Here is a 25797-nt window from a genome sequence, read left to right as displayed (position 1 = left end):
TTGTAGATTGCACTCCAAAATATAGCTCTATATTTTCAGATACTCTATATTTCCCATTCATTACCTATGGTGGTCAATTATGACCATGAACTGTAACAATTTTTTAAAGACCATTTAAAATTTTCTAATGATTTCCATACACACACACATGTCTGGTCAGCTATCCTTATGGGGACTCTCCATAGGCGTAATGGTTTTTATACTGTACAAACTGTATGTGCTATTGCCCTACACCAACCCTACCCCTAAACCTACCCCTCACAGGAAACTTTCTGCATTTTTACTTTCTCAAAAAAACTCATTCTGTATGATTTATAAGCTTTTGTACCCATGGGAACCTCAATTTAGTTCCCCACCGTGACACGAGTCCCCATGAGTCTGTGTGTAGTCAGGTTTAAGTCCCCACCAGGATATATAAACCAGTACACACACACACAGGTTTGTTTTTGTGAACTGTGGGGACATTCCATAGGCGTAATGGTTTTTATACTGTACAAACCATATTTTCTATCGCCCTACACCAACACCTACCTCTCACAGGAATTTTTCTGCATTTTTAGATTTTCAAAAAACTCATTCTGAATGATTTATAAGCCATTTGAAATATGGGGACACTCAAAACGTCCTCATAAATCACCTTCTCGTTGTAATACCCATGTCATTATACAAATCTGTGTCCTCATAAACCACAAAAACGCGCACACAAAAGTCATCAAGTTCCTTACTATTCTTATGAAGTAATCAATTTGAAAAATTCAAATTTTCACTCTAAAAAGACCAAGGACCACCAGACGGTTGAAGCAGATGTGTAGAGCCAAAGTGGACCCCATCCTCACCCTCAGGAAAACATCAAATTGTCAGTATTACAATGAAAACCTTCTTTACATGTTTTACATCTCTCACTCACCCGTAACCCTGCCTCAGTGAGCTCTAAGCAGTATCGCCTTCCCTCTCTGCTCTCCACGTTTATGTAGGCCACATCGAGTCCGCTGGTGAGACTGCGAGAGACCTGCATGTCTGTGACCGCGAAGAGCACATCACTGACCACCGCCTCAGCCTCCAGCCGCATGTCCTTCACCTCCCCCAGCTGCACACAGCGCTCCTCATACGAACACCTCGACAGGTCCTCTGGCGTACAGTCCACCTCCATCCCCTGAAAACAACAGCGAGCCCTCAGACTAAAGCTGCTCAGACGAACTCACCGCATGTTCATCAACACCTGACGCCGTCTGGTCATGAGGGGGCGCGAGCACAGTAAAGTCATGCTAACGCCTCTGACACATTCCTCAACTTGACAACTCCGAAGTACCTTTACTTTATTATTATTATTATTTTTTAGTAAGTATAACATTTTAGGGAGAAAAACACACATGTTTACACACATTTGAATGTGTCATTTATGATGTACTTTGCATAAAGGCAGTCTAAAATGTTAGCTAATGCTACAATCGAGGCTCTTGTAGCGTAAAAGTTCCATATAACGCAATCCAGAATTACATTAACAGAATAACAGTATGACCACATAACTAACAAAGTTATATGCTAAAGTTTGGAGCGGTTAATATTTATTTATTATTATCATTTTAGGAGTTACTAACCTCCTCCGGGGGTAGCTCTTCAGAACATTTCCGGCTCATGCCGGCTAGGACTCACGCGCGTCAAGTATGCGCAGCCTTTGCGCAGTGCAGCTTCTGCGTAACCCTTAAGATGCATCGTATAATATCGGTTCTTTCCTATAATGTACAGCTGACTGAATGCTCTGTGACCTTTTACCTGGTTGTTAAAAAGTGCCTTTTGAGGCACCTTTACTTTATATAATGTAATTTATATTACCCCTGGCCCTGTATGTTTGTTGTTGTTTTTTTTGTTCTTTATTTTGTTTTGTTTTGTGATTTTGTTGTTACTAGGGTTGTATATTTTTGTATACTTGTTGCTAATCCTAATAAAGTAAAAAAAGTAACCGTTAAGATAAACATTATATTATCTATTTTTTTTAGGAAACATATTTTTCAAAACATAATAATACCTAAATGTGTTATTTAGCTGTTAGTTGTATATGATAAATACACAGTGTTGGGCGTAACGCGTTACAAGTAACGCGAGTTACGTAATCAGATTACTTTTTTCAAGTAACTAGTAAAGTAACGCCAGTTACTTTGTTTCCCATTTATTGACTGACAGCTCTCCTGTCCCCATGTTGGGAGAAATCGGGAGCACAGAGGAGTTGTGTGCGCTGTGTGAACATGATGTAGTTCTAGACTAAATGTGAATGTGCATTAATTCATCCCACTCACAAAAAACAGATTTAGTTCAGTGCATAGTTATAGTCCAAAGAACTTGTTTACATTTTATAACGTCGTGTTATTTTCTTACATTTGACTATATTTCATTAATATCATATCATTAAGTATTTTCCAATATAGTGACAACACAAGTGTTACTACTGAAAATCAATAATGGGATTTGATGCCATAAACATGAATTCCCGTTCTTTAAAAAACTTGCCAACAAAAAAAAAATGGCAAAAAATTGTGAGTAGTGCAGAAATAGCAGAATTTTGGCAGTTCAGTCCCTTTTAGAATAACATTGTATTGTGCTGTGTTATCAGCAGTGTTGGGGGTAACGCATTACAAGTAACGCGAGTTACGTAATCAGATTACTTTTTTCAAGTAACTAGTAAAGTAACGCATTACTTTTTAATTTACAAGAGAATATCGGAGTTACTTTTTCAAATAAGCAACGCAAGTTACTTTTTTCCCTCCAATGTATTGATTGTCAGCTCTCCTGTCCCCATGCTGAGAGAAATCAGATGTTACTGTAGTTCTAAAATAAATATGAATATGCATGAATTCAAGTCACAGATTCAGTATTCCTCAAAATGAAAAAAAATAATGCAACTCAGAATATGACGCAAACCTGCAATAATTAAATGTTAAACAACACAAATATGCTTTATGTATTTATTCCCATTCTATAAAGCAATGTCTTTGCTTCTGGCCTTCGATGATCCAGTTCAAGCGTACTAATAAGCAAAAATTACTCTCGACAAACATTTGTGTGTCTTTTTTTTATTGCTGAAGTGTGTTGAGATTTCTTCTTCTGCATTCTACTGTACGGACGTAAATGTACTTTCCCTTCAGCCTGAGGCTTATTCATTTCACTTTTGGTGTGAAAAGGCTTTTATATTCGCCAAAAATATAACTTTTTTATTTTAAAAACAAACAAGCAAGCCCTGTCCAGATTTAAAAAGTAACGCAAAAGTAACGTAACGCATGACTTTCCATAAAAAGTAACTAAGTAACGTAAATAGTTACTTTTTTATGGAGTAACGCAATATTGTAATGCATTACTTTTAAAAGTAACTTTCCCCAACACTGAGTATCGGTTTCTTGTATGCAAATACCGGGTAACGGATTAGGTCACAGATTTAAAGCAATGTAAGATTTATAAACCTTGACTTAAGAACATCAGCTAAACCATGTAATTTAAGCCTTCTTACCATAAATAAAGCGATTTTACTGTTCTTATATATATAAAAACTCTTCCACTAGCTGCGCGGATGTGCTGCGTAGCAGCTGCGCAGAGCGGATGCTCACGAACACACCGCGCGCAGTCACGAGCGTGTTTGTAAACATCATTTAGCCGTGTAAGCAGACAAACAGAGATGCTGCTTTCACGCGAGTCACCCATAATCCGCGCGAGGACTACCATCCTCAGTTTAATATAGCTGTTATTACTGAGCGATGCTTCAATTAAACCGATAAACTTGAATGAAGGTATGAAGGATTGGGTTTAGCCAGCATGCTAGTTCACCTTATGCCAAGGAACAACGGGAAAGTCAAATATAAAAAAGAAAGATGTACAAATTAATTGTTAACTATAATATCATTAAGATTCGTTTAGAAAATACATAGGGCGAATTTGCATTTTATGGCAACTTTAATGTTGTTTATGCCCATTGTAAATCTTTTTTTAAGCATCAGGCATGGAGCCCATGTGCTGGTCCAGCTTCATGACCAGCAGTATGCAGCTGGCCAAAGAGTGTCTAAGCCAAAGACTCACTGATGATCAGGGAGAGAGCTTGCAACCTCTGGAGGGTCTGGAAAAGTTTGCAGAGACTATTGAGACAGGTATGCCTCTTCCTGTAGACCATAAAATCATTTAAATGTAAGACTTATTTATTTATTGACTGATTGATTGGTTGCCTAGAGCTGCTGAATCATATTACGTCTTTCAGTGATTCCCTGTCAATGACTGATCCTTTCCCTGTTCTCTTTGTTAGTGTTGAGGAGAGTCAAGGTCACTTTTGTGGATACTGTCCTGCGGATGGAACACGTTCCTGAAAATTCTAAAACTGGCATTGCCCTCGAACTCCGAATCAATAAGTAAGTTCTGGAGATCTAACTAAATGTTTTCGACACTACAACATGATATGTTTTCTTTTGAATCATCACCACACTGTCTGTACGTTTTGTGATATTTAGGATGGTTTACTGTGATGAGAGTGTGGAGGAGGGCTCCAGTGTCAATATCCATCAGCCTACTACATTTGCACATAAAAACGTCACTCTGGAAGGTGCCTATGTGTTCTGGGATGAGTTTTCAGAATCAGCACGTGCCGGCCTCAAATCGTCCCCCACTCAAACAGTGAGTATCTATTCTGCTGCAATCAAAAATCATCTTGCACAAGTATAGTTGTGCAACCTCAGCCTAACTTGACCCTGTAGCAGTACAATAACTTCAAGTTCAAAAACATTTTTTGTTGCTGTTTAGCAGTACAATTCCAATGCCTGCGAAGACATATGTTCTTTATACATTAAAGGAAACTGAACCCAAGCTTTCGCCGAGTTGGAACCCAAAAATCATCTGTGAGCCTCACCCTCAGTTCCCAGAACCTGTGTCTTCTAGTACACCATTTGAGCCAGTGCAGATGGGCTGCCTTTGTGGTAAACTGGAGCTGTCCATGGTTCTGAAGCAAAATGAAGCCATGCCCGGAGCTAAGGTGGGTACATATACCACACAGTTACAAATATACAGTTATTTTAATTCTTTCTTTCTATAAAAGTATTGCACAGGTTAGCCTAGCTTCCTTTTTTGAAATGATAATTCCTTGAGTGAATGTGTTCCACTATGTTTGACAACCAGAAAGTATTTAAATGCTTTTTGTCTTCATTTTTAACAATATTTCTATTGTTTTATGAATTATATGCAAACTTTTTGCGTATTTCTTTAAATTGAATTTCGCTTTGTGTGATAATTTATTATCTAATGCTTTGACATTAATACATTTTTAGCTGTGTCTTAAAGGGGGACCACTAACAAGATGGGCTTTTAATAAAACTTGGCTGTCTATGCAGTAGAAACTGAAAAAAATGAAATTGGTGCTACACAACTAGAGAAACCAAAAAAAGGGCTGTAGCCTTCCCTTTTTCCAAAATCTTCAGCACTCATAATGCACTTTTGATTTTGGCGGAAGTTCAATCTGTAATTTAACAAAATTACACCGGATAACCCAAAATTATGCATTTTGCTTAATCTGGCTGATTTTTTTCTGACAAATAAACTGGGATATCTGGGTGCAGGTAACAAAGACAAAGAGTACACATTATTTGTTTACATATATTATCTACATTGTAACAATGCAAAGCTGTTTGAAAATCTGAATTTGTCTTTTAATTGTCCAATTACATTTTGGAACAACTGTATTTCTGAATGGATTAGTCAAAACAAAAGGCATGATTTATATTTTTTTAATGATACATTTTAATGACTGGTCTTTTCACAGTTGGATATTGATGGGCAGTTTGATTCTCTAATCATGCTGCTTTCACCACAACAAGTCCACCTCCTACTGGACATGTTTGGGGTTTTCTCTAGCTCAGGTGACATTTTGTTCTATTCATATATGATTTTCCCATATGGTTTCCTCATTAAATAAAATCGGCGATAAATTGTTTCCAATGAATCTGACGACTGCCTCTTTTATATTGCTTATATACAGCTGTACAGGAGTGGTCTGCTATAGGAAAGGATAGGAAGAGTCGGCCCATGCAGCAGGAGGATGAGTATCGCCTCCACATGGAGCTCAACCGCTGCCTGAAGAAAGACACCATTACAGGTGCCACTGACCAGGACCTGTTTGAAAGCCAGACCACCAGAACGGTGTACAGTAGAGGTTAGTTTAGCACAGCAAATCTTTTAATTCTACATTCTGTTTTTGCATCTCTAAATACATATTTAATCTGTTTCTTGTTTGGACAGAGGACGTCTTTTTCTCTATGGCTGATATGGACATGTCACACAGCCTGTCATCTTTGCCTCCTCTTGGGGATCCACCCACTGTGGATCTAGATTTGTCTGTAAATAGCAACTACTCCACCTCCCTGGGGGAGTCGCCATCTGGAAATGTAGCCGTAGGTCACCACTTCTCACTTTAACATTGAACTCCGTGTTTCATAATTAGTGTTTAATGATTGATTATGTCACCATTCATTGGCTCATTATGATATTACAAGTGCAACATTTTTTTTGACACATTCCTTAGACGGTATGGGACGAGTTCATGGATGTTCCTAGACAGAAGGAGAAGCAGACAAATGAGATGCCACATCTTTCCAGAGATTGTCAGCTTACCCATAAGTTGCTCCGGCAGACATGTATGTCCCGTTATCAGCTTTATGATTTAAGGTAATTGTTGACCCTTATGACTATATTTAATCAATAAGAACTCTACCCTATGTGTGATCTCTAGCTCATCCATCTAAAGGCCACTGTGATGAGTCCAGGCCTGAGCTGGTTCTCAGGCTCACAGTGGGCAGTCTCTGCCTGTCTGTCCTCCATATTGATCCCCTTCCACCTCCAGACTCCTCCCGCAGCCATCTTGCACCAATGGCTTCAGAGTTTTTCCGTATTCTGTCTGTAAATCAACTCCCTGCTGGGAGTTTCCTGCAATCACGAACTGTCTTTGATGAAGCCTGTCCACATGATCATCTCAGGTAAGCTTTAGAAATAGAATTTGTGGTTTAATATTTTGTTATCAGCCTTCTTTCAAATATCAATGATTACATTTTAAGTCTGGAGTGCATTCTGAGACAATTTCAGGACATTGGTCAGGGAAACATCCTTTATTTGAATGGCTGACATTGGATGTCAGGGATGTCAGAGATGAGAGAGGTGGGACAGCAATAACTTTGCTCCATTGACCGGGAAAACTGAATCTTTTAACCAGTCTATAGGAAATTTAAACCTGTGGCTTAGCAGAATAACAATGAAAGCAAAAGATAAAGTCACATATCCTAAGGTGAGCATGGACAAAGAGAACAAAAAGGACCTAAGACAGAGCCTTGTGGAACCCCATACTTAAAGGGTTAGTTCACCCAAAAATGAAAATTAGGTGTTTTACTCACCCCTGAGGCATCCTAGGTGTATATGACTTTCTTCTTTCAGATGAATCCAGTTGGAGTTATATTAAAAATTGTCCTGGCTATTCCAAGCTCTATCATTGCAGTCAGCGGGTGTTGCAGTGCTTCAGTCCCAAAGAAGGTAAATAAAAAGAGCCCATCCATAAAAAAAAGTCTCACATGGCTCTGGGGGACGAACAAAGGCCTCCTGTAGCAAATCGATGCGTTTTTGTAAGAAAAATATCCATATTCAAAACGTAATAATCACTTTAATCTAGCTTGCGCCAACAGTTGTACACGGAAGCAGTTCCGGGCTGATGACGTATGAGGTCAGCGCCACGCATGCGCCGCTCAGAAGTGACGAACGCGGAAGCGCAGAGGAGAGATCAAAACAAAACATCGGTCATGAATTGGAAGTACAAAACAAGGATTTGTAAAAGAATGTCAGAGGATTTCGATATAAGCCAAGAGGAGACTGGTTTTCCTTTGCTAAAGTAAGGAAACTTTGCTTCCTTTGATCCTGTAAACAAACGTTGGTTTTCACGAGACTCCCCAGTGCATGCGCAGCGCTGACCTCATACGTCATCAGCCCGGAACTGCTTCCGTGTACAACTGTTGGCGCAAGCTAGATTAAAGTGATTATTACGTTTTGAATATGGATATTTTTCTTACAAAAACTGCTTATATACAGCTGTACAGGAGTGGTCTGCTATAGGAAAGGATAGGAAGAGTCGGCCCATGCAGCAGGAGGATGAGTATCGCCTCCACATGGAGCTCAACCGCTGCCTGAAGAAAGACACCATTACAGGTGCCACTGACCAGGACCTGTTTGAAAGCCAGACCACCAGAACGGTGTACAGTAGAGGTTAGTTTAGCACAGCAAATCTTTTAATTCTACATTCTGTTTTTGCACCTCTAAATACATATTTAATCTGTTTCTTGTTTGGACAGAGGACGTCTTTTTCTCTATGGCTGATATGGACATGTCACACAGCCTGTCATCTTTGCCTCCTCTTGGGGATCCACCCACTGTGGATCTAGATTTGTCTGTAAATAGCAACTACTCCACCTCCCTGGGGGAGTCGCCATCTGGAAATGTAGCCGTAGGTCACCACTTCTCACTTTAACATTGAACTCCGTGTTTCATAATTAGTGTTTAATGATTGATTATGTCACCATTCATTGGCTCATTATGATATTACAAGTGCAACATTTTTTTTGACACATTCCTTAGACGGTATGGGACGAGTTCATGGATGTTCCTAGACAGAAGGAGAAGCAGACAAATGAGATGCCACATCTTTCCAGAGATTGTCAGCTTACCCATAAGTTGCTCCGGCAGACATGTATGTCCCGTTATCAGCTTTATGATTTAAGGTAATTGTTGACCCTTATGACTATATTTAATCAATAAGAACTCTACCCTATGTGTGATCTCTAGCTCATCCATCTAAAGGCCACTGTGATGAGTCCAGGCCTGAGCTGGTTCTCAGGCTCACAGTGGGCAGTCTCTGCCTGTCTGTCCTCCATATTGATCCCCTTCCACCTCCAGACTCCTCCCGCAGCCATCTTGCACCAATGGCTTCAGAGTTTTTCCGTATTCTGTCTGTAAATCAACTCCCTGCTGGGAGTTTCCTGCAATCACGAACTGTCTTTGATGAAGCCTGTCCACATGATCATCTCAGGTAAGCTTTCACTTAAAATTAAATACAGAATATTATAGAAATTGTGGTTTAATATTTTGTTATCAGCCTTCTTTCAAATATCAATGATTACATTTTAAGTCTGGAGTGCATTCTGAGACAATTTCAGGACATTGGTCAGGGAAACATCCTTTATTTGAATGGCTGACATTGGATGTCAGGGATGTCAGAGATGAGAGAGGTGGGACAGCAATAACTTTGCTCCATTGACCGGGAAAACTGAATCTTTTAACCAGTCTATAGGAAATTTAAACCTGTGGCTTAGCAGAATAACAATGAAAGCAAAAGATAAAGTCACATATCCTAAGGTGAGCATGGACAAAGAGAACAAAAAGGACCTAAGACAGAGCCTTGTGGAACCCCATACTTAAAGGGTTAGTTCACCCAAAAATGAAAATTAGGCTGTGTTTTACTCACCCCCGAGGCATCCTAGGTGTATATGACTTTCTTCTTTCAGATGAATCCAGTTGGAGTTATATTAAAAATTGTCCTGGCTATTCCAAGCTCTATCATTGCAGTCAGCGGGTGTTGCAGTGCTTCAGTCCCAAAGAAGGTAAATAAAAAGAGCCCATCCATAAAAAAAAGTCTCACATGGCTCTGGGGGACGAACAAAGGCCTCCTGTAGCAAATCGATGCGTTTTTGTAAGAAAAATATCCATATTCAAAACGTAATAATCACTTTAATCTAGCTTGCGCCAACAGTTGTACACGGAAGCAGTTCCGGGCTGATGACGTATGAGGTCAGCGCCACGCATGCGCCGCTCAGAAGTGACGAACGCGGAAGCGCAGAGGAGAGATCAAAACAAAACATCGGTCATGAATTGGAAGTACAAAACAAGGATTTGTAAAAGAATGTCAGAGGATTTCGATATAAGCCAAGAGGAGACTGGTTTTCCTTTGCTAAAGTAAGGAAACTTTGCTTCCTTTGATCCTGTAAACAAACGTTGGTTTTCACGAGACTCCCCAGTGCATGCCAACTGGATTCATCTGAAAGAAGAAAGTCATATAAACCTAGGATGCCTCTGGGGTGAGTGTAAAACAGCCTAATTTTCATTTTTGGGTGAAGTAACCCTTTAACCTATGCTTTGAGTGTATTTTTTTTTTATTTTAAGGTAATGTAAAATGCATTTTTCTTTATCTTCAGGTTCATTGGTCAGGGATTAAAGGTGGCATACGAGCACTGTCAAGGCTCCAGTGTACGTACATTAAACACGGATCTCTCTCTGAGCCAGGTGGAGCTTTTGGAATGCCTGTACTCTACTGACAGCCACACTACACAGAGTGGAATCCAGTACACCGAGGTGTTTTTTTTTTTTATTTTAAGGTAATGTAAAATGCATTTTTCTTTATCTTCAGGTTCATTGGTCAGGGATTAAAGGTGGCATACGAGCACTGTCAAGGCTCCAGTGTACGTACATTAAACACGGATCTCTCTCTGAGCCAGGTGGAGCTTTTGGAATGCCTGTACTCTACTGACAGCCACACTACACAGAGTGGAATCCAGTACACCGAGGTGTTTTTTTTTTTTGTCTGTTGACAAAAATTATATGTGCACAGAATAGTTATCTTACATAATAATGATGATATTTGTTTCTTGTGTCAAACATTAGCTTCTTACATTCGATGTCTCAGCCAGTAGTGATTCTCCTCCTCCTATATGCCTACATTTACTCTACAAACTAACAGAACGCAGAGGCCCGCAGGTAACTTCCTGAAGTATTTCAACACCTTGCATGGTGCTGATGAGAGTACTTCCTCATAATAAAGTAAATTACCTAATGAATATGTCCTTGTCTGGACCATCTATATGATGTTTTACTAGTAACATTAATCATTTGATTTTTATAGCCTTTATTTATACTTCAAATGAATCACAAATTTAGCTACTTGCAGACAGTAAGCATGATCCAACACTTTCTTTTTCATCAGGGCGGGCAGGTACGTCTGAGTACTATACCTCGTAGGGCAGAATTGCAAGTGGAGCTGGGTAAAGTGCGCTCAGAGTGTGATGTCAGCATTGTGGACAGGCTCAACTCCTTACTTCAGCCTCAGAAACTGGTTACCACAGAGATGATGGCATCCCACATGTACACCTCCTACAATAAACATGTCAGTCTGGTGAGAAACATTAACGACTATCTCTCTGTACTTAATTTATTTTCATTTATTTTTATGTCACTTTGCATCTTATTGTGGTTGTGTGTTTTCCTCACAAGCACAAGGCCTTCGCAGAGGTCTTCCTGGATGATTGTCGTACCCCAGCACACTGCCACGTGTCTGTGTCAATAAATGCACCTCTACTGGTGCTAGTGGTGCGGTTTCCAATCCCAGACCTGCGCTCGGATCAGGAGAGGGGCCCCTGGTTTAAGAAGTCCCTGCAGAAAGAGCTGCTGCAGCTGGAGCTGGAAGATCTGGAGCTCAAGACAGAGTTCACTGGAGGAAGCTCATCAGAGCAGACTAAGATGGAGCTCACTTTCAAGGAGCTAAATGGTACTCATTTACAGACAGAGTCATCCTGATCAAGGCATAAAAATCTTGCATCTTTGCATTTTCAGTTTAAGAGACAAGGAAACTGGCGGTTACTGACTTTTAAATTGAGTTTGAGTTTTGAATGTTCCTCTGCAATCGTTCCCCATATACAGGATACAGAGAAACTTTTATGCACTTTGTTTTACTACTACTTTTCTAAAAAGAGTAATGCATATTTAATGCAAATTAGATTGAATTCCTGAAGGTTTCTGAGAGTTTTCTTGTTTTTTGTGGTCTGTGCAGAAGAATCGACACAAGCATGACTATCTTTACAGTATAATGGCACCAATGGATTATTCATACCAAAAAGAAAAAGCTAATTCAGTATGCAAAAAAAGCAAGACAGGATAACAATAGCAATTCAAATATAATTTTTTTTAAAAACATTAATAAGTGATAATATACAAATATAACAATTACGTTATTATATAGAGCAGATACGAAATACTTAACCAATTTTTAAATTCTATTTCTAAGCAAAGCGTTTGGCTTTTATGCATTTGTATTTTAACACACCGTTAATCATGTCTTTTCTGTTACACTAGGATCTTTCCAAGAAGACAAAGATCATCCCGCAGCCAGGTTCTTACGAGTCGCTAACACCATGGAGGAGGACATGACATCTTCTGACTGTGGCAAATTCGACTGGCCCAGGTATGCTGTGCTCTCTGTATCCTGTTTTGTTCATGATCATTCTATGGATCTTTACTGATAAAATTCTTCAAGATACAGAAACTAAAATGTTCTGCTCCCGTTCAGAGTGGTTCTGAAGGTGAACCCCATGGCTGTGCGCTCCATCTTAGAGCGTGTAACAGCTGAGGAAGAGGAGGAAGACGCGGACGGTCACTCACAAGAGGAAGAGGAGGAAGAAGAAGGAGCTGCCCACTCCCTGAAGGATGTGTGTGATTTTGGCAAACCTGAGCCATCCCCTTTTTCCTCACGGCGTGTCATGTATGAGAATGAGGAGGTATAGAGTTTTTCATTGTCTCTTAAATTGAGTGATCATTTTATTAATGATCAGTTGTGAATAATTATGGGTAATAACTTTGCGCCTCATGCAGATGGTCATCCCAGGAGACGTGGTGGAAATGACGGAATTCCAGGAGAAAACCATTAGCAACTCCCGCTATATCCTTGAGCTGTTTTTCCCCAATGTGCAGCTCTCTTTGCCCAATAAAGACTTTTATGAAAAACTACACAACAGGTAATTAATGCATGAAGAAAACGTCACAGCTTAGAAATCTACATATGCATCATACACAATTCTTTTGAATTTCTGCACTAATGAGCTCTTTTCTTCCAGGATTAATAATGACCTGCTGCTATGGGAGCCCACTGCTCCATCTCCAGTAGAGACGGTGGAGAACATCCCGTATGGGGTGGGTCTGTCTGTAGCCAGTCAACTCATTAACACATACAGTAAAGACAGCTTCAGTCAGTTCAGATCTGCTGGCCCTGAGGGTAAAGAACATTTCCCCTTCTGCTCACTTGAATATTTAACATCAGCCTAGAATGAACATGCATGAACATACTTTTTGATAATAATGCCAGGACTTTGTTTTGGAAAGATGTTTTCAGGTATTAATTTCATCTGACATGCTGTGTCTGTTAGTCATTTGTTCTGAATTTTTTCACATTATGTGTGTGAAGAGGAGGAGAGTGGTTCTGAGGAAGAAATCCTGCAGTATTACACGCCTGCTGAACTGGGCTATAGGAACAGGAGAAAGAAGAGGAGTAAGATGCAGCCTAAGAACTCTCAGAGCCTCTTTTCCATCGTCCTGTCTGTTAACCACGGCCTGCTGGCTCTGCACACACAGCTAAAGGTATTACATCAGAATTGCAAAGATAGTGCTTCAATATCGAGTCATTATCTAGCCAAGTAGTGTAAGCAACTTACATAGCCTTATGTAATGAATGACAATACTTCCAGCAGGATGATAATAGTGTGTTACCAAAAAAACATGGTGAATTTTGGATGGAGGTAAAAAACGGGACACTGTTTGGTGTGACGCAGCATGAAGGCTACAAAGACCAGCATTATGTCTGCTTCCACACGTCTCAGGCCTGCATCTATCACAAAGGTAAACAAAAACTTGTTTTTGTTGTTTAGCCTTTTATTTTTTCAATTATTTTATATGATTCTTTGTGCAGATACCTGGTTATATTATTGTTAGTTGTGTAAACTAAAATATATAGATGTATGACCATAGATTTCTATGTATATATATATATATATTTTTTTTTTTATATAATTATTTTTTTTTTTGGTGTTTGCTTAATAACATCATGGTATATTTAATTCCTCAGGCACGGTGGATGGAGATGCCCCTCAGTGGAATGTTAATCTGCCCTGCAGGACGCGTCCTCATTGGCTGGAGCCTGTGATGTATGCATCTGAATCTGCCCCAGAAAGGACATCTCCCTCTGAGGGGCTCAGTTTGGAGCCCCATAGCATGCTGTCTGTCGCTGTTAAAATTTCCTCCCACAACACAGAGCGCAATGTCAAGGTAAACCAAATAATTTCCATAGTTAAATGCTGTTCAAAACAATATACTGTTTAAAATTAAAGAGAATAAAGATAATAATAAAATTCATACTTTTAAGTTAGGATGCATTCAATTGATGCTGTTCTTTTGAACTTTGTATTCATCAAAGAATCCTGAAAAAATATTAATAAGCACAATTGTTTTCAAAATGCTAATAACAACAAATGATTTCTAAAGGATCACGTGACACTGAAGACTGGAATCATGGCTGCTGATAATATAGATTTGCCATTGTTACTGTGTTTTTTTTAAAGAAACGTCGATCAAAGAAACATTAAAAATCCTGTTTGTGTTGTTAAACTTGTAACTGGATCTGCTGCACATTTTCCTGTACTTTCAGGAGTTTCTCACAGCCATTGGCATGAGGGGAGTTAAGCTGGAGCACAGAGTGGTGCCTTCAAGTCTGGGCTGGTATGACCAGGTAATAAAATGTATATAAAAACCTCATGCAAACCACATGAAAGAAGAGCGCCTTTTAAAATGTACTTTTAAGGTGGGATTGTGGACATCTCAAAAAGGTGTAAAGATAAATGAGAGTTGTTGAATCAGTTAGTAACATAGCTGACTTGTAGTTCATTAACCTGTGCTAAACATTACGGTTTGTCTTTCCCCTGTAGATAGTCAACTTTTTAAATGTGTCAAATGAGCCGGTGCTTGGCTACACACCCCCATCATCTGTGTCCACCCTCCACCTGCATCTGTGGAGCTGCTCACTGGATTACAGGTGATACATTTAGCTAGATTCTAGCATAATCTTTACCGATACATCTATCCAGTATTTAGAGAGATAAATAATGCCTCAAAAATGGTTTGGAGACTTACAATGGAATTCAATGAAATTTAATTGCATTTCATTCAAGTGGCATCTGCAAAGAAATGAAGCTCAGAACTAACTTCACCAAAATGTGTCCAAATTCTTTTGTCTCAGGCACCTTTGCTTCCTGAAGCGGAGCAGCAAATTCTTCAAGATCTGATGAGTGATGCTATGGAAGAGACTGACAGCCTTCAGAGTCATATGCTGCAACAGAACGGTCAGACTTTATTTATTTATTTATTTTCCAAAACATTTCAGTCTAGCGCTTGTTTTAAAATCATACATTAAACACGCGTCATCCTATTTTACTAATGTAATCTGAGTGAGACAGGATGTTTAGTGATTAAAAAAATTTATGCCAGTGCTTAAAATTATGAATCAGAAATTGACTGGTTTCCATGAAATAGCAGAATGGAGCCAGGTGGTTGAAGGGAAGGGAGTAACATCAGCTGAAAAGAACAGTCATATCATAGGTGGACCAAGTTTATATACAGTGGGTACGGAAAGTATTCAGACCCCCTTAAATTTTTCACTCTTTGTTATATTGCAGCCATTTGCTAAAATCATTTAAGTTAATTTTTTTTCCTCATTAATGTACACACAGCACCCCATATTGACAGAAAAACACAGAATTGTTGACATTTTTGCAGATTTATTAAAAAAGAAAAACTGAAATATCACATGGTCCTAAGTATTCAGACCCTTTGCTGTGACACTCATATATTTAACTCAGGTGCTGTCCATTTCTTCTGATCATACTTGAGATGGTTCTACACCTTCATTTGAGTCCAGCTGTGTTTGATTATACTGATTGGACTTGATTAGGAAAGCCACACACCTGTCTATATAAGACCTTACAGCTCACAGTGCATGCCAGAGCAAATGAGAATCATGAGGTCAAAGGAACTGCCTGAAGAGCTCAGAAAACAGAATTGTGGCAAGGCACAGATCCTGCCAAGGTTACAAAAAAAAAATTTCTGCTGCACTTAAGGTTCCCAAGAGCACAGTGGCCTCCATTCCTTAAACGGAAGACGTTTGGGACGACCAGAACCCTTACTAGAGCTGGCCGTCCAGCCAAACTGAGCTATCGGGGGAGAAGAGCCTTGGTGAGAGAGCTAAAGAAGAACCCAAAGATCACTGTGGCTGAGCTCCAGAGATGCAGTCGGGAGATGGGAGAAAGTTGTAGAAAGTCAACCACCACTGCAGCCCTCCACCAGTCGGGGCTTTATGGCAGAGGGGCCCGACGGAAGTGAGGAAAAAAAATTGAACTTAAATGATTTTAGCAAATGGCTGCAATATAACAAAGAGCGAAAAATTTAAGGGGGTCTGAATACTTTCCGTACCCACTGTATATATAAAGTGAGTGGAGTGAAATTTTTATTACAGTTTTGATTTTAAAATCTATTGTTTTGTTGCAGTGATTGTGTTATGGTTACAACCATCTATTTCTTTTTCCCCTTATCTGTCTCACATTCAGTATTGTTATTGTTAACTAAGGGTGCTTTCACACCTGTAGATCGATTGCTTTGTTCCGAAACAGGGATTACAATTATTACAAAGTTGCTTTTTATTCTTGGTGCGGTTCACTTTCACACGGCAACGTTTCTAAAATGGACTAAATTTGTTAATACAAGTCACGCGCGAGTAAACTGTTCTCTCACTGGTCAAAATTCCACGGTTTATTTTCCGGGATTCCACCACGGCTGTCATCCGTAAGGATGGAACAACAACAGCTTTTATTTTTTTGTAGCCGTCCTTATATTAATTTATCATTTTGAGCAGGAGTCCAGGATTCATCGGGAAAGCGTTTTTAAAATGCACCTACTACAAAGAAGAGCAATAAGACGGCATTATAAAATAAAAAAGTGCGCTTTGATTTTTGAATGGCAAAGACGTGCTCACCCACAGACATTCACAGGTTAATTTTGAGGTATTAGCAAAACAACAAAGCTATTGCTTTTCACGGAACTTACGTAATTACCCATCATAAATTGTGATATAGCCGTGCTCACATATGCCCAAAGGAACCGAGCTAAGGGGGGAAACGCGCCAGGTTCAAAAACAACAGGCCAGGTGTGTTCACACTTGTCATGTTTGGTTCGATGAAAACGAACCCTGGTGCGATTGCTCTGTTAGGGTGCTTTCACACCTGTAGATCGATTGCTTTGTTCCGAAACAGGGATTCAAATTATTACAATGTTGCTTTTTATTCTTTGTGCAGTTCGCTTTCACACGGCAATATTTCTAAATGGACCAAATTTGTTAATACAAGTCACGCTCGAGTAAACTGTTCTCTCATTGGTCAAAGTTCCATGGTTTAGATGTCGTTATATTAATTTAGCACTTTGAGCAGGAGTCCAGGATTCATAGGGAAAACGTTTTTAAAATGCACAGGAAGAAGAGCAATAAGATGAAAAAGTGCGCTTTGATTTTGAATGGCGAAGACATGCTCACCCACAGACATTCACAGGTTCATTTGCAAAACAACAAAGCTAATGCTTTTCACGGAACTTACATAATTACCCATTATACATTGTGATATAGCCTGGTTCGTTGGTCCGTTAGATCGGATTGCTTTCTCACTACAACCGAACCGCTCCAGAGTTCGTTTTCAATCGACCACCTCGTTCAGGCGATCTCGGACCGATTGTTTTGGCACGGATTCGAGCGCGATTGCCGTGCTCACATATGCCCAAACGAACCGAGCTAAGGGGGGAAACGCACAAGAAACAATGAGCCAGGTGTGAAAGCACCCTTAGTGTGGTTCATTTGAGTAAGTGTGAATGCTGCCATCCGAACCATGGTGCGCACCAAACAAGCGGACTGAGACCGCTAAAAAGATGGGTCTCGGTCCGCTTCCAAACGAACTCTGGTGCGGTTCGAATGAATTATGAACGCAACACGGACCAAATACTTCTAAACGAACCAAAAACAGGAAGTAATAACAAGATGCGATGCTATGTGACATGATTTGACGATGCGGTGTAACCAAAACAAAATGAGCAGAGGGCAAACGTGGAGCAACGATGAGGTAAAGTGCCTTTTATGAGCTCCTTGTGAGTTTGCAGGTGGGGAAAATAAAATTATATGTACACGCAAGAATGAGGCTGAGCGCACTTTGTCAAGCAGATGGCATTAGGTGTGTTCGACTTAAAGCGGCACTGAGCAGACCGATCGGTTAATGGGTGCTTTGATATCATACACCCGCAGCACCGCTTTGGGGTGTTCGGTGAGTTCCGTCACGATATATATGTCATTCAAGCCGACCAATCAGGTTGTGAACGTATCACTATGCCTTTAGGTTCGCTGTCAAAAATGCCAATGTGAACGCTAAGCGAACCTTTTTGGTCCGGACCAAATGAACCAAACGAACTGAACTACAAGTGTAAACACACCCTAAAACAAAACCTATTAAAAATTGTTTTTGTTAATTAAAATAAATCTGAAATAAAATAATACATAAATAATACATAAACTTAAACGATAAGTAGTTAAAACATAATAAGTTGAAGTACTTGAATTAAACTGAAATAAAAATAAACTAAAGCTAAATAGAATTAAAAAAAAATATTATTTAAATAAACTATTTTAGAAAATGACAAAAGCACATAACAAAATTACGAAAACTAAAATGAAAATATAAAAACAAAAGCTAATTGAAAATATTAATACATACTATAATAGTATAAAAATAATACTAAAATAACACTTCTCACGTTTGAATCTGCCCGTCTTTTGTATAGGTGTCAACGAAGACCATTCACATGATCATGAGCCGCCCCGATCTGATCTCTTCCTTTTCCCTGATGAGAGCGGAAACCTGGGGCAGGAACCAAACCCCACTTACCCAACCCTGCACTCCCCACTCATCTCTCCTCCTGCCCCCTCTTTGCTCCAAGACACTGATGACTTCTGCATCCTGGACACGCCGGGCTCCAGAGTACCGGTGAGCTCTTCACTTCATAAATATTTCAGGCAGTGAACCTTTTACACAAATAAAAGCATTACAGATGCGCTGCTCTAATTCTTTTGAAGCTTTACAATACCTTTGTGTGAGGAACTGACTGAATTTCTGTTCCTCAAAATAAAAATCTTAATTAGTGTATGCAGCACTTGATGAAAGTGTTTTGTCTGTTAGGAAAAGGATGAGGAGCCTGTGGTAAAGAAGCTGATCTCTGAAACCATCCTTGTGAGGGAAGAACATTTCAGTGTCCCTCTGGAGGGCAGCAGCTCTAATAGGGGTCCGCTTCACTTCCCTGTGCCGGAAATCAGATACCTGATCAAAGAGATCTCTGTAGTGTGGCACCTCTATGGAGGAAAAGACTTCTGTGGAGGCGCATTGTCCTCATCCCCAGCTCGCAGTCGAGGGTGCATATTTGGAGTTGGGCCACTCCTGATTCAAAATCATGCTTCTTATAAAAACTGCATGTTATAAGTGTGTATTAAGAGAGCATGTTTGTGTGTGTGTGTGTGTAGGTGCACTCCTCACAGCTCTCCATCACAGACTCCTGTAAAACAGATGAGAAGAGGCTCCCGTGCTGGAGGAGGATGGGGCAGAAACCCTGATGTCCTGATGGAGATTCAACTCAGTAAGGTCAGAGAAACCTTTTATAATTTTAATCATCAGCCTGCATACTCAATATATTAACTTGGTGCAGTGTTATTTTAGTATAACTTATACACTACTGTTAAAGTTTTCACTGATATTTCTAATTAGATTTTTTATATGTTCAGTTTTAGTTTAGTAATTTTTTTTCTTTGAGTTTAGTTATTAGTTTCCTCATTTAAATGCATTTTTATTTCACTTTTAACAGGGTTTCTGCAGGTTTTAATTAACCTTTCCCCAAAATAAGGCCTTAAAAACGTCCTTATTGGCACAGAAAGGTTTTAATGGTTTTAGGGGTTTGTTTGTTTTTTTGTTTGTATGCTTTTTGATTTGAGTGATAACAACACTGACTCTTTTGTTTTCAGTAATTCAGTCAACTCAAATACTCTACCATTTTAATCATCAGCCTGCATACACAATATATTAACTTGGTGCAGTGTTATTTTAGTATAACTTATACACTACTGTTAAAGTTTTCACTGATATTTCTAATTAGATTTTTTATATGTTCAGTTTTAGTTTAGTAATTTTTTTCTTTGAGTTTAGTTATTAGTTTCCTCATTTAAATGCATTTTTATTTCACTTTTAGCAGGGTTTCTGCAGGTTTTAATTAACCTTTCCCCAAAATAAGGCCTTAAAAACGTCCTTATTGGCACAGAAAGGTTTTAGGGGTTTGTTTGTTTTTTTGTTTGTATGCTTTTTGATTTGAGTGATAACAACACTGACTCTTTTGTTTTCAGTAATTCAGTCAACTCAAATACTCTACGATCCTTCATGTCTTATATTAGGTGCGGTTCCAGCATGAGGTGTATCCTCAGAAGGCTCCAGAGGCAGGCGTTTTGAAGGAGCAGCCGGTGTCCAGACAGGTGTTCTCAGTGCAGGATCTGGAGATACGAGACAGGCTGGCCTCTTCCATGATGAACAAGTTCCTCTATCTATACTCCAGTAAAGAGATGCCCAGGAAAGCTCACTCCAACATGGTATGATCAAATACACAGATAATGATGTACATAATCTACAGGTGGTGTGTATGGTTTCTAAAGTATCAAATGATGCTGTCTGAAATGGGCATTTGTTGTCTGTGTGTATCAGTTGACTGTCAGAGCCCTGCACATGTGTCCAGAAACTGGACAGGCGCCTCAGGAGTGCTGTCTACGTGTGTCACTAATGCCCCTCCGGCTAAACATTGATCAGGTAAAGAACAAAACCGTTCAACAGCTCCTCACTCCGACATGGTATGATCAAATACACACAGACAGATAATGATGTACATAATCTACAGGTGGTGTGTATGGTTTCTAAAGTATCAAATGATGCTGTCTGAAATGGGCATTTGTTGTCTGTGTGTATCAGTTGACTGTCAGAGCCCTGCACATGTGTCCAGAAACTGGACAGGCGCCTCAGGAGTGCTGTCTACGTGTGTCACTAATGCCCCTCCGGCTAAACATTGATCAGGTAAAGAACAAAACCGTTCAACAGCTCACCTATTTTTAAAAGCATAGTTCAAACTGATGACTAAATGTCAGGAGCCCCTCATTTTCATCTTGTGTACAGGATGCATTGTTCTTCCTGAAGGACTTCTTCACCAGTCTGGCAGCAGAGGTTGAGCTCTTTTCCCCACCAGAGCAGGAAGGTAATAATCAATATGCAAAACACTCTGAGAACCTTAAAAAAAACATTGTTTCATACTCTGTGAGTGAGCTGCCTACCTAGACAACATTGAGGAGAAGCACTCTTGACACAAAGACTGTTCCAAAAGGAAATATGCTGCATTCTCCTCATGTCGTAATTACCAGAATTACTACTACTAATAGTCGTGTTCATGTCTGTGGACTTGAATTTATAAGTTTCAGTGGCAGTAATCAATACACAAAACTACAATACAATAAGTAACAAATATAGTTATGCAAATCCCTTATTAATAAACTTGTTGTTTAGCGGGATGCTAGATATTTATTCAGCTGTGTTACCTACATTAAACTCTATTGTATTTTGTTTTTCAGTTTATTCTTGCATTTTTAAAAGATTAATAATACTCAATTATAGGAATTATTAAACAAAAATATTACAAGATAACTATATTTTACTCTTGAAACTGCTGCAATTTAGAGTGTTTCTGCATGACCTTGAAGCAGTTAGGTGGTAAAAGTTGAAGCTCTCAAAAAATTATAAGTTTACAATTTGTTATTACAAGTTTTACAAACACTTTTTTACAAGTCAGAATCGCGTAACTATGGAAATTCTGACATGGCAAGAATGCACCTATAGAAAACTAAATGATTTCAAGAAAAGTCGACTGTCAGTATACTTGATTAAATACTAAAAAGCTTAGATAAATAAACCAACTGAATTAAAAATGTTATATTTTACCCAACACTTTTGTGCTTAGTTTTTTTTAATATTATCATGCTGTTAGCATAGCATATGCTTACATAAATCTCTATTGAAATCAGTGGTCGGGTTGGCCAAGTTGAGTTTCCTATGCACTTTTGACGAGGAGCGCTGTTTTTTTGATGCTCATATGTAGGCAGTAGACGGTAAGGCTGCTCACTAGATCTTGCAACAGATATTATTTGCTGCAAGCAATTGTTTCATCTGCTTAACTATTTATTTATCTGTGTTGTAGCGTTCTATGTGTCAGTGAAGAAGCCTCCTGCCCCTGAGATTTCGTGCAATTTTTCTAAGTACAACGGTGCAGCGGGTCAAGACCCTGCGCCCATCATCTCAGTGCCAACACAAAGTCCACACCTCGTCCACACCTGCAGCCAAGACAGCACTGCTGAGACAGACACTGCCTCCACATCTTTCACCGACCAGCCCATATTCTTCAGGTGTGTGAGAGGAAGTGAGAGTATTCTTAAGCATCTACAATGGAGGTGTCCAGTAGTGCTCCTGGAGGGCCTCTTTCCTCTAGAGTTTAGCTCCAAAACACCTGCCTGGAAGTTTTTAGTGATCCTGGTGACCTTGTGGGTTTAATTTGGGCTACAACTAAACTATCCTGGAAGTTGGGCCTCCAGAAGCAGGATCGGACACCCCTGATCTACAGCAATCTACATTTTAACATTTCAAATTCTTTAGGTATAAGTTCATTAGTAACTGTAAACCAGAACTTATTTTACACGTCATTTTCCAGAGAGTTCAGATTCACTTCAGAGGTGCCAATTCGATTAGACTACCATGGAAAACACATGGCCATGGAGCAGGTGAGCTATCCACAGAATCCAAATGTCCCAAAAATTCTCTTATGTTTTTGGTAAACGTCATATTTAATTTAGAATTAATTCCTTATTAAATTAATCTGATATAAAATACTTTTGGCCCAAGTGTTTTTACGTATGTTGAATTTGTGAATTATGTAACAAGCACAGTGAAGCAATATATCAGCAGTGATTAGTCAGCAAAAACTGTTTATTGTGTCGTCTTTATTGACAATATGCAAAATGAACATGCAGTATGAATCAAGGACTGAGTCAGTAAACCACTGTTTTTTCTCTTGGTCTGAAAACTGAACTGTACTGTTTGTTGTAATAAATTGTGTTTTAATCTAAATAAAAAGGTGAAGTAACATATTTTGCTACAAAACAAGCTAAATGCTCAATAAAATTCCTCAGGGCACATTTGCTGGTATTGTTATTGGACTCACACAACTGAATTGCTCGGAGCTTAAATTACGGCGCCTGTGCTACAGACAAGGGTAGGAATATATAACATTAAAAAAAATGTTTTTTATGTTCACCTCACAAATTTGAGCCAGTTTATTCCAGATTGTTTATTTTTTTTCCAGATTACTGGGTGTTGACAAGCTCTTTTCATATGCCATTAATGAATGGCTGAATGACATAAAGAAGAACCAGTTGCCAGGGCTTTTGGGAGGCGTGGGGCCCATTCATTCTCTGGTGCAGCTAGGTTAGCACAACACATTCTTACACATGTTGTTTCACCCACAACTGAATAAAAAGTAATTATTTTGTAAAGTGCTATTGACCAAATATTGATATTGATGTCTCTGAGAGGTGACGACTTTATTTACATGTTCAGTGTTAAGCAGTGTTTTTCTCCTGTTGCTGCTACAGTTCAGGGTTTTAGGGATCTGGTTTGGCTGCCCATTGAGCAGTACCGTAAGGATGGAAGAATAGTTCGTGGCTTTCAGCGAGGCACCGCCTCCTTCGGAACCTCCACAGCAATGGCAGCTCTGGAGCTCACCAATCGGATGGTGCGAACCATACAGGTAAAGTGATTTCTCTGTGTCGATTAAAATATTTGCAAGTGTCTCCTAAAGAGGTATTTTGTAATGACAATGGCAAACAGAGACATCATACCAATCACATTAAAATTAATTTGCTCTACTTATCCGTATATGAACAAATTATTTCTGATCTTTTCTATATGCTTTGTGTAGGCTGCTGCTGAAACGGCTTACGACATGGTATCTCCAGTGCCAGATGAGAAAGAATGCAAAAAGATTAAACGGTACTCACATTACTGTCTGGCCCATCAGCCAGTGGACCTGAGAGAGGGGGTGGCCAAGGCATACAGCGTAGTAAAAGAGGTATGAGCACGTTGTATCGTAGACATAATATATATATGGGCCCTGTACGTTTAATCCTAGCAAGTTAACATGAAATCAAACCTGATTTACTTTCTTAAAGCATGTTCCCAATTGCAGAATCCATCAGCATTATCAATAATACCACTCTGAAATGCTTCCCATTAAAGAAATAAAATGGGATGTGAATGCCAGTTCAAGTTGGTAGTTCACCCAAAATTGAAAACTGTAATTTACTCACCCTCATGTCTTCGAAACACAAATTAAGGTACTTTTAGGCTACGTCCACACAAAGCCAGAGCTTTCCCTATCCAATCTTTTTTGCCCATCGTCTCAAGAAATATCTGCGTCCACACGAAACCACGAAACTGACACAGAATGCTGTAGTATACATGCCAGACCAGCATGTGGCGCTGTAATTCTGCCACAGAGATACACTAAAAACGGAGAAGACCTGGACTATGCGCATAAACCTTGTGCGCGGTATACAAACGAACATGGAACAATACATTTATTAATCTGTGTTAATGTTAGTTAATAAAAAGACAGTCGTTCAGTGTTTGTTCATGTTTTTGGTGCTGTTACGTGACGTAGCGTTGTCTGACTAGGGGCGAGACGTGGGCTGATGACGTCATCGTTTCAGAAAAAATACGGATTCGCTGTCCACACGAAAACACAAGGGTGGCGTTTTCAGATTTATCCACTCTGGGACCCGGTTTCAAAAAATATTGGTTTCACTCTCCCAAAACGCCGGATCCGTGTGGACGAAATGCCTATACGATACAAAATGTATGCATATACAACTAAACGCGTCTCCGTGTGGACGGGGCCTTAGTGAAACCTGAGAGATTTCTCTCCCTCCATTGAATGTTCATTCAACCACAACTTTCAAGCTTCAAAGACATTGTAAAAGTAATCCATGTAATCCGAACAGTTTGATCGCGTTATATGTTGAACAGGTTTAATTTTGTGCATTTATTCGCATATAAACAATAGATCAATGCGTATTATCAAGAAAGGGAAATAAATAATTTAATGTCCACCAGTTATTGTCTTTTTGTGCTATCAGACATTGCATGCCAGAATATTGGCCAACCGTTCAAATGTGTGGCAATCTCTAAGAACTGACATGAATACATGCACTATATTGCCAAAAGTATTGAGACACCCCTCCAAATCATTGAATTCAGGCGTTCCAAAAAAAATAAAAAAACAAGCACCTAGGCATCCAGACTGCTTCTACAAACATCTGTGAAAGAATGGGTCGCTCTCAGGAGCTCAGTGAATTCAAGCGTGGTACCGTGATGGGTTGCCACCTGTGCAATAAGTCCATTTGTGAAATTTCCTCACTGCTAAATATTCCACGGTCAACTGTTAGTGACATTATAGCAAAGTGGAAGCAATTGGGAACAACAGCAACAGGCCACGTAAAATTACAGAGCGGGGTCGGCGCATGCTGAGGCGCACAGTGCGCAGAAGTCACCAACGTTCTGCAGAGTCAATAGCTACGGACCTCTAAACTTCGTGTGGCCTTCAGATTAGATCAAGAACAGTGCATAGATCTTCATGGAATGGGTTTCCATGGCCGAGCAGCTGCATCCAAGCCTTATATCAAGTGCAATGCAAAGTGTCGGATAAAATGGTGTAAAGCAC

At 39.5% G+C, this 25797-nt stretch overlaps 2 protein-coding genes across 2 annotated transcripts in view; one reads left to right on the top strand and one right to left on the bottom strand.

Moving 5' to 3' along the window:
• Positions 1-1695, bottom strand: part of LOC107561679 (GSK3-beta interaction protein-like) — a 5637-nt gene extending 3942 nt beyond the window's left edge. The window contains exons 1-2 of the mRNA XM_016246151.1: positions 1599-1695; positions 908-1153 (exon numbers count right to left, since the gene is read on the bottom strand). Coding sequence (XP_016101637.1) covers positions 908-1153; positions 1599-1637 — 285 coding nt within the window. The 5' untranslated portion in view covers positions 1638-1695. The remainder of the gene's footprint in view (positions 1-907; positions 1154-1598) is intronic.
• Positions 1696-3801: 2106 nt separating this feature from the next.
• On the top strand, positions 3802-24180 carry LOC107561662 (autophagy-related protein 2 homolog B-like). Its single transcript, XM_016246134.1, has 42 exons — positions 3802-3859; positions 3978-4130; positions 4283-4385; positions 4485-4647; positions 4823-5002; positions 5786-5882; positions 6002-6175; positions 6262-6413; positions 6545-6656; positions 6752-6995; positions 7154-7173; positions 8092-8265; positions 8352-8503; positions 8635-8746; positions 8842-9085; positions 10248-10404; positions 10714-10806; positions 11033-11221; positions 11320-11593; positions 12178-12286; positions 12392-12599; positions 12694-12836; positions 12936-13093; positions 13283-13455; positions 13563-13713; positions 13940-14139; positions 14519-14599; positions 14796-14902; positions 14962-14986; positions 15107-15209; positions 18736-18938; positions 19131-19360; positions 19469-19586; positions 20387-20578; positions 20691-20792; positions 21153-21231; positions 22225-22429; positions 22732-22801; positions 23210-23292; positions 23383-23504; positions 23672-23826; positions 23998-24180. The coding sequence occupies exons 1-42, from the start codon at positions 3802-3804 to the stop codon at positions 24151-24153; spliced, it is 6024 nt and encodes a 2007-aa protein (XP_016101620.1). The 3' UTR covers positions 24154-24180.
• Positions 24181-25797: the final 1617 nt, after the last annotated feature.

Source organism: Sinocyclocheilus grahami, unplaced genomic scaffold (assembly GCF_001515645.1).
Source record: "Sinocyclocheilus grahami isolate Dianchi unplaced genomic scaffold, SAMN03320097.WGS_v1.1 scaffold787.1, whole genome shotgun sequence".
Taxonomy (NCBI): Eukaryota; Metazoa; Chordata; class Actinopteri; order Cypriniformes; family Cyprinidae; genus Sinocyclocheilus; species Sinocyclocheilus grahami.
This window is presented reverse-complemented; position numbering and strand designations above follow the sequence as displayed.

Coding starts and splice junctions, on each gene's coding strand:
- LOC107561662 (XM_016246134.1), top strand. CDS start 3,802: ATGCTAGTTCACCTTATGCCAAGGAACAACGGGAAAGTCAAATATAAA. Junction 6,176..6,261: donor CAGAACGGTGTACAGTAGAG/GTTAGTTTAGCA, acceptor TTGTTTGGACAG/AGGACGTCTTTTTCTCTATG. Junction 11,222..11,319: donor ACAATAAACATGTCAGTCTG/GTGAGAAACATT, acceptor TTTCCTCACAAG/CACAAGGCCTTCGCAGAGGT.